General features: G+C 40.9%; 1 protein-coding gene across 4 annotated transcripts in view; it reads left to right on the top strand.

Moving 5' to 3' along the window:
• The window catches only part of HIVEP1 (HIVEP zinc finger 1), a 130,217-nt gene extending 110,840 nt beyond the window's left edge, over positions 1 to 19,377 (top strand). For all 4 annotated transcript variants that reach the window (XM_016204173.2, XM_016204170.2, XM_087820640.1 and 1 more), the window contains exons 8-9: positions 15,380 to 15,888; positions 17,694 to 19,377. In XM_016204173.2, the coding sequence (XP_016059659.2) occupies positions 15,380 to 15,888; positions 17,694 to 18,827 (1,643 nt within the window). In that variant the 3' untranslated portion in view covers positions 18,828 to 19,377. The remainder of the gene's footprint in view (positions 1 to 15,379; positions 15,889 to 17,693) is intronic.
• The last annotated feature ends 1,282 nt before the right edge of the window (positions 19,378 to 20,659 follow it).

Below are 20,659 nucleotides of genomic sequence, written 5' to 3'. Positions count from 1 at the left end.
GGTCTTTTCCTTTAAAAAGTTTCATTTTAGTAAATTGACGGGATTTTGCTTAGCAGTTCTTCAGATGTTCTTGTGGAAGCAGGGAAACCCATAGACTGTAGTAGGATTCTGTGTCCCTGAAGGGTGCCTGTTTTCTAGCCTGACACTAGCTGTGCTTTCTCACAGTCCCAGGCTGCCCTCTCAGCTCCCCAGCCTCTAGATGCGAGGCCCCACGGCTGTGGTCTCCAGCCTCCTTTCTGTCTAGACTCATTCTCTAGGTAACCTTACCCAGCCTTCAGACTTTCCATACCACCTCTGTGCTGATAATTTCCACATCGACTCCAGTTTTACATATCCATCTGCTTATACACCATCTCCATTTGGAAGTCTAACAGGCATTTGAAGTTTGATGTGGCCCAAACTTCTGATTTACCTCTTACCTCTAAGAAGCACGCTTTCCCTGCAGTCCTCTCCCATCATTCCAGCTGCTAGACCAAAAATGTCAGTGTCAACCTTGATGCCCTCGTTTTGGCTCTAATCCACCAGATTTCCTTTCTGCTCTTCCTTCAAAATGTATTCAGAATTCAACCACTTGTAACTACCTTTGCCACTTGACCCTAGTCAAAGCTGCCATCATCTCTACTAAACTGCTTGTAGTAGCCCCTGACGGGTCTCTGTGGTTCAACGCCTGCCCCTTTACACACAGTTTTCAACACAGCAGCCAAAGTGACTTTTTAAAAATTATCTCATTACTTTGCTTAAAACCGTCTAGCGGGTTCCTGTCTCCTTCAGAGCAGTGGTCTGCTGTACTTTGGCCCCTCAGCTCTCCGGCGCACTCACCTCCCTCACCCCATCTCCGGAGCTCTCCTGCTCCCCTTGCTCACCCAGCCGCGACCGCAACCACAGCCCCACGGATCGTGCTGTCCGTGAACACCCAGCAGACCCCGTCTCCTTCGCACTCATTTCCTGTCTTTGGAATGTTCTCTGCCAGATACTGTGAGACTTACCCCGTCATCTCCTTCGCATGTCTCCTATCAGTGAGGACTCCCGGAACCTGTTCAAAAAAAAGAGGCCCCTCAGCCTCTCACTGCCAGTATCACTTACGCCCCCTCTCCTGCTTTATTCTTCCTTAGAGCACCGAGCACCGCCAGAGGGGGGCAGGGATGTCGTCGTGTTTACTGCTCCATCTCCAGCGCTGTAGGACTGCACCTAGCAAGTAGTAGATACCAGTAAACAAGTGTTGATTGAATGGATGACTGGGAACAAATAACCTACAATCTGTCAGGAAACAATTCAAGATTATTTTTAGAATTGGATAGTTATCTATTAACTTTCTTTACTAAAATCAAATGGTAGCTATAATATTTAATGCCTTCCCCTACAAACAGTGTTTACATAATATGGCCAAGGTCAGTATAGGCACTGTTAAAGTGGTGAAGGCATTTGTTTGGTATTTTCTTATTTTTGGTCATTGGCTCAGAAGACAAGAAGGTAACTTATCTGACTATTCCATTTTTGCATCCTCAGTAATGATCTCTCCAGATTGATAAAATGTGTTCTTTATTTTTCCCCAGTAGTTTCCAGAGAAGAAAAGTTTATTCCGTTTTAGATTCCTTCATTTACGGATTTAGCACTACAGCACTGTTTAACAGGTACAGTCACTGCCCCAGGAGCTCCTTGCCCTGGCCGTGAGGTTGGAGTGTACTCAGACTTGGCAGGGTTCGCCTCCCCAGGCCGGGATCGGGGAAGGAGCAGTGACGGCCTAGTTGGTTGCAGAAGGATGACTAAGTGTATCCCAGAGGAAAGGGAAGGAAGTTATTTATTCATACGTTGCTTTATTTCGAAAGGTATTGATGGGGAGATAGGGTAAGGGAAGGCAGGCATTCTGGACTGGGAACCGTTTGAGCGAAAGTCCAGAGATTGGACAAGAAGGATAGGGCATTAAAAGTGTAAGTGGCACAGGGTAAGAAAGTTGGACAGGGCACACCCAGGACAGTGATTGGTGAAGAGGTCAGGTCATTCTATGCATGGGAAGCGATCATTCTAGGATTATACTCGTGTCTCCTTAGATATAACCAGTCTTGACTGTGGCATTTTAATACCACTTTTTTGATGTTTGGATACTCGAAAACCATTACCTCTTAGATATATGATTTTTCTAGTTATTTGTAGTCTTGTAATCATTCAGGGATATACAGTATTCCTTTTGTTAAGAAAGTGATATTTTTATATTATTTAAATCTATTTCCTTGTACGCTCATATATTTCTGATTTTTAATCCAGACTATTTTCTCAAATGTTTTTGAAACAAGAAAACAAATGATATGCTTCTGTTTTGTTTTGTGGGGGATTTAGACAATAATGACTGAAAGAAGCATGATTTCATTAAGTTCCATTCAGCAACAATAAAAGTAAATAATACCATAGAGAGAAAAAACCTTGTCTGGAAGGGTGTTGTTATAAACAAAGTCCATTCCTCACTGTCCCCCAGATGGAGTTTACAAGTTTGGGTGGTGTGATTTTTCCCTTGTGACACTATGAAGTGTTTAATTGTACTTTCAATTTCATCGTCCCAGGAAAAATACACATTACTGGATATAAATAGTAGATGAAGTGGCTGACTTTTAAAAAATCAGAAGGGAGAATATTTTTAAGTGTACAGTTTTGTTCTGAAGCATGTATCTGCTAGTAGAACAGCTCTGGGGTCCGGAGGCGGGTCCGTTCCAAGTGACCTGTGCGCTGGCTCTCTTCCCTCTTTCCCCGCCTGCCTGCCCCCTCGGCCAGCTCACTGTCCTCAGCCAGGCTCATGGCACTGGCTCCTCTCAGACTTTAGCCACCACATGGGATCCTCTACCCGGACTGACATTCCTGCCTGACAGTGTAGTCTCCATTTTCTTGGGCCAATAAGTGATAAAATTGCATTGTGTAGTGTGGAGACTTTTGATACATAACTTGCTGCCGTGGTGAACAGTTTTATCCAATGCTTTTGTGGCATCCTGGGGTCATGATGTCATTTGTCACCTGCTTAATCTAACAAAAACCTGACATTAACCCTCCTCACAGCACACAGGGTACACTCCTAGATACCACACTAGGATTACATTTGTTACATGTCTACAGTAAAAAAATCAGGAACATGCTAAGGTGCCACAGCTGTTGTCACAGTTTGCTTTCTAACCTGCATCCCACAAGGTGGTGGTTACAGTGGCTTTTCGGGTGTCTTTCGCTACGCCTCCACAACTGCACTTACTGAGGGACGTGGGCTAGCTATGTGAACAGCGAGGGTCTGAAATAAGAAAAAACTATCGATGGAATATCTTTTATCACTGAGGTATTTTTAAACAGTTGAAATTTGTCCTTTAATTATGCTAGTAGATTACAGATGCCAACCAAATAATATAGAATGATTAAAGAAAGTAGCCTGAAATTCAGAGCCACGTGTCTTTCAGGAAAGCAGTACTTGAACAGCATGAGAACTTGTGGTTACTGAGTAAAATTCCTAAGTAGTTTTGATAGCCACACTTCACATTTAATATTTAAAATGAGGGAATGGGGCCCTACAGGGCCTTCAAAAGAACTGTTGGATTTGACACACTTTTATGACAGTCACACATCTGTAGTCAGCTAACAGCATATACAAGAACTTGCTACATATACTTAAATCTTGATTATCTCAGACATCTGGGAAATAGGGTAAATCTTTTCAAAGAAAATACCACCACCACGGTGTTATTTGGGAGAGAGGATTCTTAATCTAGTCCCTGCCAGACTTCGCAGAACAGCACCCAGGGACCTAAGGACAGTGTTTTTAGGTTTATAGGACAAATTTGGGAGCTTGGTCATTTAATTGATCTTTTCTGTAGCACAGACATAATCATCACCAAAAAATTTCACCTCTGAGCTTTCATTCATTCAACAAAATTTAGTAAATGCTCACTAAAGGCCAGAGAGTATTGCTATAAAGTGTCCGGTCATAATATGTATTTTGTAAACGTCATTAACATTTGGTGATGTCTTGGTCAGCTGATGGCTTTGTGGGCAAAGTCTAAGTTTTTTTATGCTGTGTTTGTATTTAGTTATTACTTTATGTCTGCCTTGTTTTATTTTCACCAAAGGTTTACTCCCAATTTACTTCTGTTTAATTTCAGAACTTCTTTTCCTGGCATTATCTTCAATCTTTCCTTTTTTTAAGGATCCTAAACTCCTTCTCTACTGTGCCAAGCACACGATACCCAGAATGTCATTCATCAGCATAGTGTGCAGGCTCCCTGGCTGATAGAGTGCTTCCTGAAGGTCACTGTGCAAGTGTTGTGATGAAGGACCAGAGACCCAAAAGACCCTTCATCTTTGTACTCTTTTACTACCCTTAGCAACAGTGGGCTGTTTGGCTACCTACTTTTTCCTTCAGCAGATGAGTTCTTGTTCTAATTTTCAAATGGATTAAATTTAGAGATGTTGGAAAGTATTTATTTTGAATTAAGTGGAGGAAATTAGAAATTTTTCTAAGCCAGCCATTAAAGTTTGTGCATTTGGCATTTAAAAGACATTTCCGTTTAGTGGTTTTTTAAAAAATTTATCTTTAGTGTTGAAAATATTACAGATGTCCTCTATTTTCCCCCCCATTGACCCCTCTACCCTGCACACACCCTGCCCAGGCCTTCCCCACACTGTTACCTGTGTCCATGAGTTATGCACATATGCATGTAAGTTCTTTGGTTAATCTCTCCCCCCCCCACCCCCCACCCACCCCTGACTAGCAACTCAAGCTGTAATTATAGTATGTGCTTATTCTAGCCCAGCTGCGTGCCCTGTATTCTTGCCTTGCAAAATTATATAGTCTCGGGAACTTTTTCCTGAGTTCTTGGGGAATTGGCCAGCATTTTTTACTTTTCACTTTTTGTGTTAAAAATCATGCTGCTGGCCATTTGCTTTTCATGCCTTGATCCAAAGAATGTTTTTGTCAACAGAATGCTGGACTTCAATACGAGGAATGTTAATATGTGCCCTCAACTATCAAACTGAAGAACCATTCAGTACCCGAGTGTAACTAGAAACATCATTGTGGATCACGTGTGTAAGATGATGATCTTAGATCTCAGGACTTAAAACCTCTATCACATTGACCCATAAAAATAATTTAAGTGCTGTTTATAAGACATCTAAATAAAACCTGTAGAATGTATTTTTATCACTGGGGTTTTTATGGAAAGCTGTATTTTCCTTTTAAGAAAAATTTCCATGTACAATATGACACAGTAATAGAACTTAGGAGTTATAGTTAAAATTAAGTATTATATCATTAATGAATGGCACATATGTGATAGTCTTATGGTTTCCTTCCTAAAGTGAACGAGTGTTAAACTCTGGCCCTTTATTCTTAATGATGTTTGCGTCTTTAAAAACAAAAAAGCATTACTGCAGCAGTTGAATGCTTTAAAAAGACTATTTTCCTCAAGTTGCATTTGTTGTCTGGATTTCAAAGAAATATTTCTAGACAGATGAGAAAAACAAAAACAGATAAACTACCACAAAGAATGTTGGGGCTGGGGCTGGGGCAGGGGCAGGGGCAGGGGCAGGGGCAGGGGCAGGGGCAGGGGCAGGGGCAGGGGCAGGGGCAGGAGCAGTGTTGCCGGCCCAGCGCAGCCCTGTCTTGAAGGGCTTCCTGGGCTGTCTCTGGATCCGACTCTTCCAGCAGGTGTCACTGTCTGGCAGCGATGAGAGGACGGTGCAGTTCATCCAACTGACCTTAAAAAGATACTTTCGAAATACATCTTTGAGAAGTTGTTTGACATTAAGTTTATCAGAACATTTTCTTTTGAAACGGTATCGCTGCTTTGCATACCTTTTTCCCTCATGAACTTAAATTCACAAAAAATAAAGGAATTAATTTTCCACTTATGTAAAATTGTACTGTGTTGGAAGCATTTATAATGAGAGGGGAATGTATCTAGGAAGTGGTAAATTAAATAGAACTTTAGAGGGCCATTTATTTGTGAATTTGTTAAGCAAGTATATGGGTTCCTTCTGTCTGTCCTGGAGCACCTGGGGATGTATAGGGCTAAGCCCAACTTATCCTCTGGAGTATTATGGTTTGAATTTTATAAGCCACGGAAGGAACAATTCTAATATGATGCTGAAAAGTCATTATATCTAATTGGATTAATGACAAGACTCCTAAATGTATAAAAACCTGGATCTAAATTCTGGCTTTCATGCCTTCTAGCCCTGTATACGTTTCTTAACTTCCTTGTGTAAGTTTGATTTCAACTCTATCACAGGGTGGTTGTAAAGTTTGATCATGAATAGAGATGTTGGCAAACTTTTACTGTAACGGTCCTCATAGTAAATATTTTAGGCTTGTAGGGCCATATAGTCGCTGTTGTAATCATTAAACGCTGCAGTTGTGTGCGAAAGCTTCCATAGACAACATGTAAACTGATGAGCCTGGCTGTGTTCCAGTGAAACTATTTACAAGAATAGTCAGTGAGCATACGTGAGCAGAGATTGCATTTCGTATGTTCTATTCATAATCAAATAATTGTTTGAAGCTTTTAATGTCTGTACCTATAAACATTCAACTCACACACATTTATAAGCTAGTTTATTGACATAATTCGTTGTTGACTTTCAAATCATTCTATAGTTATATTTTTAAAATATGATTTTGATTGTGGAATGTTTAGCACAGACTGAGGAGACAGGCAAAGCTGGGCTTGAATCTTGGCTCTGACACTTGAGCTGTGGGCCTAACACTTTAAAATAATTAATTGCATTTTTCATTGTTTTAAATCATTGTCTGAGAAAAAGTCAAGTTCTTAATTATGTTTTAGTTATGATCAAATAGTGTTGGTCTGTATATAATACTAAGCCAGGCCCTCTTACAGTCTAGATATCTAGAAGAGGAATAGATGCCCGGCCGGCATGACTCAGTGGTTGAGTGTCGTCGACCTATGAATCAGGAGGTCACGGTTCGATTCCTGATCAGGGCACATGCCCGGGTTGCAGACTCGATCCCCAGCAGAGGGCGTGCATGAGGCAGCCTATCAGTGACTCTTCCTCATCATTGATGTTTCTCTCTCTCCCTCTCCCACTCCCTCCTGTCTCTGAAATCAATAAAAAACATATTTTTAGAAGAGGAATAGAGCCATTTAGTCATCTTGGTACCACTGAATAAAAAATGCAAAAATAGATATAATAGTTCTAGGTGGTAAAAAGTTTAAACATGTAGATAGGTCAGGGTATATTTTGGAGAAATTTCTTGTGCTTTTAAATAACCAATAGAAGTGTTGGAATTGGTTTCAAGAATAATTTCCTTTTGAACAACAGGAAAGAAAAAAATTGCTCATCAGAAGAAGTCTTGGTCAGCGTAAGAACAGCAGGGAGCTGAAGCCTGTGCAGGCTGGTCTGAACGACACAGTGTTGGTGTCAGTAGAGTAAAATAAGGACCCTGCAATATTGGCAAGCAGCTGTTTTTTTAATGCCATTTTCCTTACAGAAAAGTTGCAAAACTAGTATAGCGAATTCCTGTTATACCATTCGCCCAGCTTCCTCTTATGTTAGCATCTTACATAACCATGGAATGTTTGTCAATACAGTACTAAGAAATTAACCTCAACTCAGACTTACTAACTAAAGTGCAGAATGTACTCGGATTGCACCAGTTTTTCCACAGATACCTTTTTTCTTTCGCAGGATCTCATTCCAGGATCCCACGTTGCACTTAGTTGTCATGGTTCCTCAGTCTTTCTTGTCTTTCGTGACTTTGACACTTTTTAGAGAGTGCTGTCAGTTGCTTTGTAGATTGTTTCTCAGTTTCGGTTTTTTGGTACCTACTCATGATTGGATCAAGGTTGTGCATCATTAGGAAAGTTTGATGGAGTGGTGTGCTTTTCTTAGCACATACCAGGGGTTCATTGTGTCAATACGTATTACTGGTCGTGTTAACCTTCATCTCTTGGCTCAAGATTCATATCACGTCTGCCAGGACTCTACTATAAATTTACTTTGGTTGCTTGTATAAATATTAAATAAATGTCTGTGGGAGATACTTTGAGACTATGCAGATACTCTGTTTATACATTGGCGGATCTTGCCTGTGGTATTACTGTGGTGTTCTAAATTATTAACTGGAATTTTCTGTGAGGAAAAGTACTTCTCCATTTGTTCATTCATCCAGTTATTTACATCAGTATGGACTCAAGGATGTGTATTTTATCCTTTGTCTTATACTCCAGTATCGTCATTATTCATTGTGCAGCTCCGGCTCTCATTGGCCGTTGAGAGTCCTTTGAGGTCTGTTCCTGTGCCCTCCCAGCGTGCCCCATCTTCCCTATGAGCTGCATGTGTGACTGAGAACAGGAGTCCTTACCGACCGTTCCCGTTCCACTCAGCAACAGTGTCTGTTCCAGCCTCTTCTGTTTCCTCTTTTTTTCCACCGACAGTGAGAAACCTGACTCTCATCACGTACTGTTCAGCTCTACTGTATCAGTAAACTAGTTGCAGAACCCTCACCTACCTGTGAACAGACTGACTCTTACAGAACAGTGTTGGCGTGTAGGTATTTTTGCTTTCGCCTTCACAGGATCTACTCAGTACCTTCTTTCTAAGGCTACCTAGGTCAGGATCTTTCTTCCCACCCACTTTGCTGTGGTTATGTGGTTCGTTTGCACTTCAGTTAGAGTCATCTCAGCTTTCATGTCATCTCAGAATTCCCCCCACATCCTCATTGATTATGTTTTTATTACATACAATAGAATCCTCTTGGTGGTGTATGGTTCTGTAGGTTTTGACAAATGCATAGAATTGTATGTCCACTCCCACAGTTCCATGCAGAACACTTCCTTCACCCCCTAAATTCCAGAGCCATTCCTTAATAGAAAACTGCTCCCCCACCCTACAACCCCTAGCAACCACTGATGTGTTTTTCTCCCTATAGTTTCACCCTTTCCAGAATGTCATGTGAAAGGAATCATACAGTAAGTAGCTTTGAGGGTCTGGCTTCTTTAATTCAGCAACATGCATGGAAGATTCACCCATGTTGTGTGAGTCAGCAGCTCACTCCTTCCTGTTGCTGAGTGGCATTCCACTGTATTGATGTGCCATGGTTTGCTATCCCCTGACCAGTGTAAAGACAGCTGGGTTGTTTCCAGTTTTTGTCAACATAAGTTCCTGTTTCTCCAGGTCTTGCTATTAGGAGTGGAATCTCTGGGTTGTATGGTGAGTGCACATCTAGTTCTGTAAGGAACTGTGACACTGTTTGGCCATCAGCAGTGTATGAGAGTCTAATTACTGTGTAACCTCACCAGCACATTTTAAAAAAATACTCGTGCAGTGGTATGTCATTGTGGTTTTAATTTTCATTTCTCCCCCACTTGATGATGCTGATCATTTTTTAATGTGCTGTTTGCCTTCCACAAGGCTTCTTTGTGAAATATCTATTCAGAAATTTTGCCCATCTTTTAAAATAGTTTGTTTTCTTATTGTTGAATTTTTATAGCTTTTTATATATTGTAAATATAATCCATTTGTGAGAAATGTGATTTGCAGATGTTTTCTCCCAGCCTTTGGCTTGCCTTATTTGTTCTCTTTTGCAGTGTTTTCCTCAGAGCAAATTTTTTAATATTAATAAAGTCTAATTTATCAATTTTTTCTTGTATTGATCATGCTTTTGATCTTCTATATATGAGATCTTTCTCTAATCCAAGGCCACACAGATGTCTATGGTTTTTAACAAGCTGTATAGTTTTATGTTACATTTACGTCTATAATCTCTTTTGAGTTAATGTATTAGGTGTAAGGTATATGTATCAATGTTCATTTTTTGGTATTTGGATGTCTGCTGTTTCATCACCACTTGCTGGAAGGGTTATTTGTTCATGGAATTGCCTTTGTCAGAATTTAGCTCACTCTGTCTGTGTGGTTGCTTATCTCTGGATGCTGTGTCCTGACCTGTTGCTCCTGTGTGACTGTCCTTCTACAGTATGATGCTGTCTTTAGTGTGAGTCCTTCAACGTTTTTCTCCTTTTTCAAAATTCTTTCAGCTATTTTAGTTTCTTTCCTTTTCCATAGACATTTTAGAACCAGGTTGTAAATATCTGCAAAATGCTTGTAAGATTCTTTGATGGAATTGTAGTATGTCTATAGATCAAAGTGGGGAGAAATGAGATCTTAACAATATTGAGGCCTCCAATCTATGAATACAGTATATCTCTCTGTTTATTTTCAGTCTTTGATTTTTTTTTTAACCAGAGTTTCGTAGTTTTCAACATATACATCCTGTACCTTTTAAAATTTATACCTAAATATTTCATTGCTCTGGTTCTATTGTAAATAGTATTGCATTTTTAATTTTGAGTTCCAGTTCTTTGGTAGGGCGTAGAGTTTTTCATAGATTTCTTTATTATTCTTTTAATGTTTGTAGGTTGTATAGTGATATATCCACTCTTTCTTGTCTAATGTTGGTAGTTTATTTTCTTTTTTTTCTTGGCTGGTATTAATAGAGGTTTATCAGTTTCATTGGTTTCATTGATTTTCTCTAGTTTTCTTTTGCTAGTTTTATTATTTCTGTTTTCATCTCTATTATTTCCTTCCCTCCTCTTGCTTTGGGTTTAGCTTTTTTTTTCTTTTGATTTCTAAAGTTGAGAACTTAGATTATTTATTTGAGACTTTTCTTTTTTCTAATAAAAGCATTTAATACAATAAAATTTCCACTAATCACTGCTTTAGCTGCATTTCAATAATTGTATCTGTTATATATGCATTTAATCCAGTACAAAATATTTCTAACTTTTATTTGAGATTTTCTCTTCGAACCATGGATTATTTAGAAATGTGTTATTTAATTCTTAAATACTGGGGGATTTTTCAGAAGTCTAATTACTGATTTCTAGCTTAATTCTATTTTCATTCAAAAGCATTCTCTATGTGATTTCTATGCATTTAAATATACTGAGGTTGGTTTTATAGCGCAAAATATTACACGTATTGGTGACTGTTCCATGTACATGTATAAGGAAAATGTATTCTGCTCGTAGGGAAGCATTCTCTAAATGTCAGTTAGTGTTGATAGTGTCTTCCAGGTTTTCTATGTTCTTACCAATTTTTTAAATACTTATTTCATTAATTACTGAGAGTAGAGGGTTGGAGTCTTCAAATATGATTGTGCGCTTACTACATTTTTTTCAGTTTTAGCCTCATTTATTTTTGAGTTCTAGTTAATTGCTACACATTTGAGATTATTATATGTTCATAGAGAGTTAACCCCTTTATCGTCACTTAATGTTTCTATTTATCCTTGATAATATCCCTTGTTTTAAAGTCCACTTTGTCTGGAGGCCCTGGCCAGGTAGCTCAGTTGGTTAGAGCGTTGTCCTGATAACGCGAAAATTTTGGGTTTGATCTCCTGTCAGGGCACATACAAGAATCAACCAATGAATGCAGAAGTAAGTGGAACAACAAATCGATCTTTCTCTCTCTCTCCTCTGTCTCCTCTGCCCCCGTCTTTCCTTCTCTCCTTCTCCCAACCTCCTTTCCCCCTTCCTCTGTCTCTCTCAAATTACTAAATAAATAAATTAAATTAAAGTCTGCTTTGTCTGATATTAGTATAGAGGTGTTTTATCTATATTTTAATTAATGATTTAAAGTGTATCTTTCTCCAAACTTTACTTTTAATCTGTTTATGTATTTATATTTAAAATAGATTTCTTGTTCGTAGCACGTATCTGGAACGTGCTTTCTTATCCAGTCTGGCAAGCTCTTTAATTCATGTGTTAGACCATTCCTTTAATGTTCATGTATTTGGATTAGAGAACCTACCATCTTGCCAGCTATTTTTTATTTGTTTTATTTTTTTCTTTTTATGCCTTAATTGAGCATATTTTATCTTCTATATTGACTTGTTATTTATACCTTTTAAAAATTTTAGTTGTCTACCTTCAAGTGATATTACGTTGTTTTACATATAGTATAAAGACTTCATAACAGTATATTCACGGTTCCTTTCCATCCTGTGCTATTGTTGCCTTATTTTTTACATTTGCATGTATGCTATAAACACAGAGTACATTGTTACTGTTCTGCTGTAAACATTCAGTTAGCTTAAGAGCAAGCAATTTAAATTTTTAAAAATTATTTTACCTTGATTTATTTTATTTCTGATGCTCTTCATTTTTTAGTGAAGATCCAAGTATCCATTTGCTTCCATACTCTCTCTGCCTAAAGAGTTTTCTTTAACATTTATTGTCAAGTAGGGCTGTTGGCAGTGAATTCCCTGCTTTTGTTTTTCTAATAAAGTCTGATTTCCTTTCATCTTTGAAAATTATTTTCAGTGGGGATAGAATTCTGGATTTGAGAGTTTTCGTGTTACTGTGTTTTTCATTTGTAGCATTTCATTTCATTGGTGTGTTTTTTAGTTTCCATCTCTTATCTGAAATTCCTATTTGATATTGTATGTTTTCCACCTTTCCCATTAGAGGTTTTAACATATTAATTATAATTATTTTAAGTTCTCTGACAATTGTAACATCTGTGTCATATTGACTGGTTCTGACTGCTTTTTCTCTTCTGAGTAATGTTTTTTCCTTGCCTTTTGTATGCCTTGTAATTCTTGTTGAAAGCTTGAGATCTTGTACAAGATAGTACAATTGTAACATCTATGTCATATTGACTGATTCTGACTGCTTTTTCTCTTCTTAGTAATGTTTTTTCCTTGCCTTTTGTATGCCTTGTTATTTTTGTTGAAAGCTTGACATCTTGTACAAGATAGTACAGACTAATGTAAGTAGTTTTATGCCTGGTGATGGGCATGCGTGTCCTTCTGCTAGGCCTAGTGTGGGAGTTTTCTGGTTAGAGTTGGACTGGGTTTGAGAGATTTTTTTGTTGCTGTGGCTACCCTTAGTGCACCAAAGGCTTCGAATTCCTGTAGAGATGCCTTGTGTTTGTGGTGGGGGATGGATTACGAGGCCAGTGCCTATTCAGTTCTAGTTTTACGGTTTCCCTTTGTGTAGAGCCTCTCAGAGGGTCTCTCTACACATTCTTTTTCTGCTGCCTCTCTCCAAACAATATTTTGTGGTCACCAGTCACTGAAAGTTCTTTAGCTTGGCATTAAGGGGTGACAAGAAGATATGCCATTACTATTCTAATCCAGCCTCAATCTTCTGCGTGTACCATGTTCTTAAATTTCCAGGCTGGGGCCCTCTCATTCTCCTACCCCTCCTCCAGCTGTTGTGGACTCGGCTGTAACCTGTCCTCCTCAAGTAGCAGGGTTGTATCTTTTCTCCTGTTCATTTCCCTTCCTCACTATAGTGAGTTTTCACCTATGTCATAAGGGCAACCATGCGTATTGCCCTTCCTAGTAGAGGGTAAGGTTTTTCTCCTGTAGTGGAGAGAGAGGAGATGGGTCCAGGTGGAATTCCTTGCCCTCCTATGTGGCTGCTGCTCTTCGCCAGGCTCTGGACCGCAGGTGACACTTAGTGCTCTTTTCTGTGAGCGCTTGGGTGGGCTTCATGGCATGGAGCCTGCAAGAGGGTGTAGCCCCAGAGGATGTACACAATCCTGCCAGCCCACACTTGGCCCTAACCAGTCTTTTAGCTGTTTAGCAGACTTCCATTGCCCAGTGTCCTGTTGCGCCTACCCCCGATGATGTAAGCTGTGTCTTCACTCTTCTCACAGACACTGTCCCTGCTTAGTTTGGACTATTTGATTGTCTGGGACCTGAGTTTTATGATGGGCTTGGGAAAAGCTGTAAATTTGAAGTTAGGTCCTCTCTTTAAAGAGTAAATATAATAGTTATTAAGGTAAAGCAAGTCCCTCCCAAGTTAGACTTTGCAGCTGGTTGGTCCTTAATGAAATCAGCCCGCTCTCGATTCCCTGTCCTCCCAGCCATCCGGCTTCTTCTGTTTTTATTTCTTACTTTCTCCTTTAAAAGAAAAGGTGTCTCTAAAAATATGTCTGATTTGGCACTAATGTGGCAAATTCAAAACAAATTGGGAATGACTCTCTAATTTTAGAATTTCAAATATCAGACAGAGTATAGGAGAGGTATTATTGAGGCAGAAATCAGGACACTTACCCAGAAATCACCATTCCATTTCCAGCAGAGGCACCTGCTAGGACTCAATAAGTGTTGTTTGTTTATTATTTTACAACAAAATAGTAGAACCCTTAAAACAAAAAGCTTATGAAATCACATATTAAAGGAACCTAAGTGCATATATTTTATCTCATCATTTTAATCATAAAAGTAGCACGTGCTTGAGATAAACAACGTAAGAGTTGTAGTCTGCTCCATCTAGAAATAATTACTCGCAAATGTTGATGTCGATCCTTTGAAACTTTTCTCAAAGAACTTACCTTTATAATATAGGAAAAATGGTAAAATAAATTAATACGCATACCATTCGGGAAAGCCAGGAAATGCACCAGGCGTCTGTTTCTGTTGACATTCGTTCCCCTTCACGAGTGTGCGTGTGAGAGCGGAACGCGTGACAGCTCGGCTGAACGGGGCCTGCGTGGGCCTCGCCACGGCTCGGCGAGGAAGCCTTGCGCTAGATGCTTTGTATTCTTTTCCTGTTTAACTTCTAAAGTTTATTTTCTAAGGGTAAGAGCCTCTAATTTTGCAAGATGTTGGCCTCCATAAAGGTTTACGAGCTTCTGAGAATCCCAGACTTCGCTGGACCGTCTCGACTAGGCACAGTGTTAGGCACAGTCCCACATGACGTCGCGAGGCTGGTGTGAATGACTCCGCGTTAATGTTCCCTTCCTGTGAGGCGTGGGTCGAATCATCATAGAAAAAATATGATGGGAAAATTTAGCACCTAAGTAAAAAAAAATAGGAGACTTAAATATTAGAGAACATTACTCCTCAGTGAACAGTGCAAGCATGTCTAAAATACTATTCAAGTATTAAGGAAAATTACTTTGCTTATACGTATGAAATGCCATCAGGTGTTTTGTTTTTTTAAATTCGTTCAATAAGAGGGAAATACAAACGCGTAGATCTAGAAAAAGAACTCAGGAAAAGAATTGTATTGAAATCTGTTAATGTTTTTAAATATAGTTCAGTCGTCTTTGGGGATTTTGCAAGTATAATGTCAGGCCTCTGTTTCTGATTTTTCCCTACGGCCCTCCGCCTGCCTCCTGTTCTGAAGCCCGCTTCGTGTCCGCGTCCTCTCGGGGCCTACCATGCCCTTGCCATGCCCCTGTCAGTGCCCTTCTCTGGTTCCTGCGGGCAGATCGGCTCGTTGTTCCCCTTGTCATTACCGACTAAATCGCAGGCTTTTTGTGGGTAGAGTTCCCGTCTTTTATATTCCTCACAGTATCACCAAGCTTGTAAAAAAGAGAAGATTGCATCCGTCCCCTTGCAAAACATCGTCTAACCTGCCCTCTTGGTTGTTTTCGTTAGACGACAGGCCGAGGTTCGGTTACGAGCGGTCCGGGTACGATCCCGAAGAATCTGACGGCCCCGACGAGGACGACAATGAGAACGAAGACGACGACGAGGACAGCCAGGCCGAGTCGGGCCTGTCGGCCGCCGCCTCCGTCACGGCCAGCCCGCAGCACCTGCCGTCGAGGAGCAGCCTTCAGGACTCCGTGAGCACCGACGAGGACATCAGGATCACCGACTGCTTTTCTGGGGTCCACGCGGACCCAATGGACGTTTTGCCGAGAGCGCTGCCCACCAAGATGACCGTGCTCAGCGCGGTGCAGTCCGACTGCAGCCGGCAGGCGGAGTCCCCCCGGAGGGCCAGGCAGCGTGCTGCGAGCGAGGAGGAGGAGACGGCGACTCTCGACTTTTCTCGGTCCCCTGAAGCTGGACCCAGGTCTCCGTGTCACCAAATGTCTGTGGACTACCCTGAATCAGACGACATCCTGGGAAGTTCTGTGGCAGGAAAGGCTATTGCTTTAACACAGGTAAATGGTTTGTTGCTTTCCTTTAGTTTGACCTGTTAAATATGGGGAGCCTAGTGGCATAAGAAAATAATGTACTTAACCCGACTGGGCGTGGCTCAGCGGTCGAGCATCAACCTAGGATCCAGGAGATTGTGGTTCGATTCCCGGTCAGGGCACATGCCCAGGTTGCAGGCTCGATCCCCAGTCAGGGGTGTGCAGGAAGCAGCCGGTCAATGTTGTTTCTCTCTCTCTCTCCTCCTCTCCCTTCCTCTCTCTGAAATCAATAAAGATATTTTTTTAAAAATAATAATAATATACTTAAATTATTCATTTATGGCTAAATCAATTTGTTATTTCTTTAAGCTTTTTGTTTTGTTTAAGAGCCAAGGATATTTATTTCCATCTGATTCTGGTTAGGTGTTTTAATTAGAGGTCACATATTGTATTATAAATCTGTGAAAGAACCAAATGGATCTTTTAAAATATACTCATTCATTTTTATTTGTTTTTTTTTGTTTTTTAACATCTTGAAATAAAAACACATATGTGCCTACTGAAAATGTGAATTTGAACATATTTATCCATAGCTGCTCTGCATTGTTTTTCCAGTGGCATTGATCTGATGGATTTGCACTAAATTATCCAAACATTTTACACTTTGTCCTTGTTGGCAAAATAGCTACCAGTTTCTGTGGCAAAGGTAATGTGACACAAAAAAACATATCAAGCAGTTCACTGTTTGAATGATCAACTTGTTGTGGCCACTTGGGAAAGCTTCCTGCCCAAGAACCAGCTCAGGGCCAGGCACGGGTTTTGGGATGTCACCCGAGGGCACTGTGGATGACCCCCTGCGTTTAGGCCTCGCAGCTGGTGAGGGACATGTAATTCTGTGAGGAATCCATTCTTCTGCCATCGCAGTTCTCTGTCCTTTGGTGTGTATTAACAGGTGCACTAGGATTTATTTCTTAGTGTGGCAGATGTTGGTTTACCAGGTAACACTGGAGAAAAATAAGACTTTGAAAGTGTGGGTTTCGGTAGACTGCCCTAAATTAAATCACATTAACATTTAACTTAAATTTCATTAATGTTTAGTTTAAATGATCATGTAAATTAATGTAGCTCTATAATATAGATACCAAGAAAAAGCTGATATTTAAATGATAATCTTGAGTGGGTGAGAAGCTAGGCGAGATTTATTCCTCCTGGTAACATTTTATTAACTTTCCTGTTTGTTACCTGTGCACTAAGCTTCTCTGTCCCAAAGTCGCCCACAGTCTGCCAGTGCCTGGAAACCTGGTTCTCGGTAGATATTTCATAAACATGCATGAATGAAAGTCCAAACAAATGAACAATTACAGACCTTTATATTAGTGGTGACTATTTTATAAGTGAATGAGTCTCCAGTTAATTTTCCCCCCGAGTTGATTCTATTCACCAGTTAATATCTCAATTTCTCAATGACTCCTACTCTAAAATAAGGTGAAGCTGGTGGTACCAGCAATAAAACAACAGCAAAAGCTGAGTATAATTATGGCCACATCCTAGGGTTAGTTTCAGTATAAATGAGATGATATCCAGGAAATTTGAAAAATGCAAAGTACTGTACAGAAATGTGCTGCTGTTACTTGTATTAGAAAACAAGACATTAAAAGTGCAATAGAGTTTTTCCTATTGGAAACTTATTTTTATCATCACAATAGGATTTTTAGCAGACTCGTAATTTTATAAAATACAAATGTGCATTTCTTCGCGCACTGGGAAGAATAGATTGTAGCTCAGTGACTGAGAGAGCTCCCCCTGAAGGATTCTTGTCTCTTGTCTTGTAGAGCGCATCTGTGAGGCTTCCTCCTGCAGCGGCCTCTCCGCAGCCTGCCACGCAAGGACAGAAGCAGCACGGATCTCTCCCGCCGACCCCAGGCCTGCCTTCTCCCCACACTCACTTGTTTAGCCACCTTCCTTTGCATTCCCAACAGCAGTCAAGGACACCTTATAATATGGTTCCGGTCGGGGGAATCCACGTGGTACCTGCCGGCCTCACGTATTCTACCTTTGTACCCATTCAAGCTGGGCCCATGCAGCTTACAATTCCTGCTGTCAATGTAATCCACAGAACTGTGGGCACTGCCGGGGAGACGGTCACAGAAGTTTCTGGCACTACAGATCCCGCTGGAGTGGCTGAACTGAGCGGCGTTGTGCCATGTATTCCCATTGGCCAAATCCGGGTGCCAGGCCTTCAGAGCCTCGGGGCCCCAGGCCTGCAGTCACTGCCATCACTGAGCATGGAAACGGTTAACATCTTAGGCCTTGCCAACACAAACATCGCCCCGCAGGTGCGCCCGCCGGGGCTGGCGCTCAACGCCGTGGGCCTGCAGGTTTTGACTGCGAGCCCTTCGTCACAGGGCACTACCCCCCCCCAGGCGCACATCCCCGGCCTCCAGATCCTGAACATAGCGTTGCCTACCTTAATTCCCTCCGTCAGTCAAGTGACCGTGGATGCCCAGGGAGCTCCCGAAACACCAGCTTCCCAAAACAGAGCGCGCGAGGCGCACCCCACACCGACTCCTGTGGCCAGTGGGAACCAGGGCAGCAGGACCGCGTCTCCTCAGGGGTCACCTCAGGTCCAGCGGGAAAATGCAAAAACAGTGCTCGATCCACCTGCCCCTGCAAGAGACCGTGCAAGGCTTGATGGCACCGGTAAGATGGACACAGGGAAGGCTGCCGCGGTCGATCAGGTGAAACCCACGCTCGAACTCCCTCCTGTTCAGGGCAAACCAGCGCCCACGGCAGAGCCTGTGCTCAGGGCACGTGCTGAAGGTTTCCCGGAGCGGCCAGGCCAGCACACGCTCTCTGCGGGCCGGCAGGCGACCAGGCGGGGGGCCCCGCCCCGCAGGCAGGCCGCTGCGCAGTTCAGCGACGTGAGTAGTGACGATGACGAGGACAGGCTTGTAATAGCAACCTAGTGGCTGCTGCTTCGGGGCTTTTTTGGTTTTGTTATTTTTTATATATAACACTTACAGGTTTTTTTGAAAACCCTCCTTCCCCTAAAGCACATTTTTCTGACATAAACTCATGACTAATCTTTGTGCAATCATGAATTTTGACCAATAATTGTTTCGTGTCAGCTCCAGCCATTTTTGTACATGTTGTATAGACAATTGTGCCTTTTAGGAGTTTTATGTTTAGAAACTGTACAGATTGTTGAATATCTATATATATATAAAATATATATTATATATATATATGAAAACCAGGTAGTTATTTGTGTTTAGTAAGAAAAAACTGTCAAATAAATCAACTGATTAAATTATATGTTGCACTGTTAAGTATAAATTTTTATGGCTGTGGGGCAGAGTGTCTGTGTATAAATTAGTATGTAAACTCCATATTTATTGTATTCATATTAGTCTTTGAAAATGGGTCTGTCCCTCTTGTGTAAGACAGTAACTTGACACTTCAGACAGATTTTCTGTGTTATGAACTGTTTCAGTAAAATATTGTTTACTGACTTTATGTTGCCTTAGTTCCTTCTTTATCATCGTCTGGTGATCAGTCATCTGCACTCAGAAAACAGCCGTAGATTACATTCTTTCCCCACTCACCTCCACCCTTACTTGAGGATCAGGGGCATTAGTGGTGTTACCACCATGTGAAACTCACTGAAATCAGACCTATTTTTCTTACCTGTGATGAGTAGTTCTGTAGCAGTAACTTATTAGAAGATTCTGTATTTGAGAACATTTAAGTATTTACAGCATGCAACCTGAAATGGGTGAAGTCCCTAAATGTTGGTATGATGATTGCTAGTAAATGTAAAATAGGTTGCAAAACTTTTAAATTACTTAGTGACTATCTTTAGAAATGATTTCTTCCTGTCTTGGGAGGCTTAACTTTCCTTAGTCATTCAGAAAAATTGGGTGGGGAGCCCACAATTACCACTGCAGTGCTTTGCGTTATTTGCATTGCAGTTGCTAGATTTGTGAGAAAATAATTTAATGTTGGAATCTGAATGTTTAGCACATCATTAAAGCCTGCTTTATGAAAATTTCAGGGACATGAAGTTGGTGAAACGAGAGCATGGGGACCCAGCAATTCCACTTCTGGGTATATATTCAAAGAAACCCCAAACACTAATTTGAAAGAATATATGCACCCCTGTGTTGATTGCAGTGTTATTTTCAATAGCAAAGATATGGAAGCAGCCCAAGTGCCCATTAATAGACAGTGGTTAAAAAAGTGGTGGTGCATATGTACAATAGAATATTACTCAGCCATGAAAGGTGAAATCTTACCATTGTGACAGCATGGATGGACCTAGAACTGGTAGGGAAACTTTTTTCTGGCAGGGGCCATTTGGATATTTATAACAATATTCATGGGCCATACAAAATTATCAACTTAAAAATTAGCTTTGAAAAAAGCTCCGAGATTTATTGAATTTCGAGTCCTGCCTGCGGTTGTGTTGGCAGGGCCAGACCAAATGATTTCTTGGGCTGTATATGGCCCGCGGGCCGGACATTCCTCACCCCTGACCTAGAAGGTATTATGCTAAGTGAAATAAGTCAGACAGGAAGACAAATACCATAGGATTTCACTTATATGTGGAATCTAAAGAAAAAAATGAAAAACAGACTCATAGACACAGAGAACATACTGATGGTTGTCAGAGGGGAACGAGGTTGAGGTAATGGGTGAAAAAGGTGAAAGGATTAACAAGTACAAATTGGCAGTTACAAAATAGTCACTAGGACAAAGCACCGCTTAGGGAATAAAGTCAATAATATTGTAATAACTG

This window comes from Miniopterus natalensis, chromosome 9 (genome assembly GCF_054644295.1).
Source record: "Miniopterus natalensis isolate mMinNat1 chromosome 9, mMinNat1.hap1, whole genome shotgun sequence".
In the NCBI taxonomy this organism is placed as follows: domain Eukaryota; kingdom Metazoa; phylum Chordata; class Mammalia; order Chiroptera; family Miniopteridae; genus Miniopterus; species Miniopterus natalensis.
Note: the sequence above shows the minus strand (reverse complement) of the source record. Positions and strands in the feature narration are given on the sequence as shown.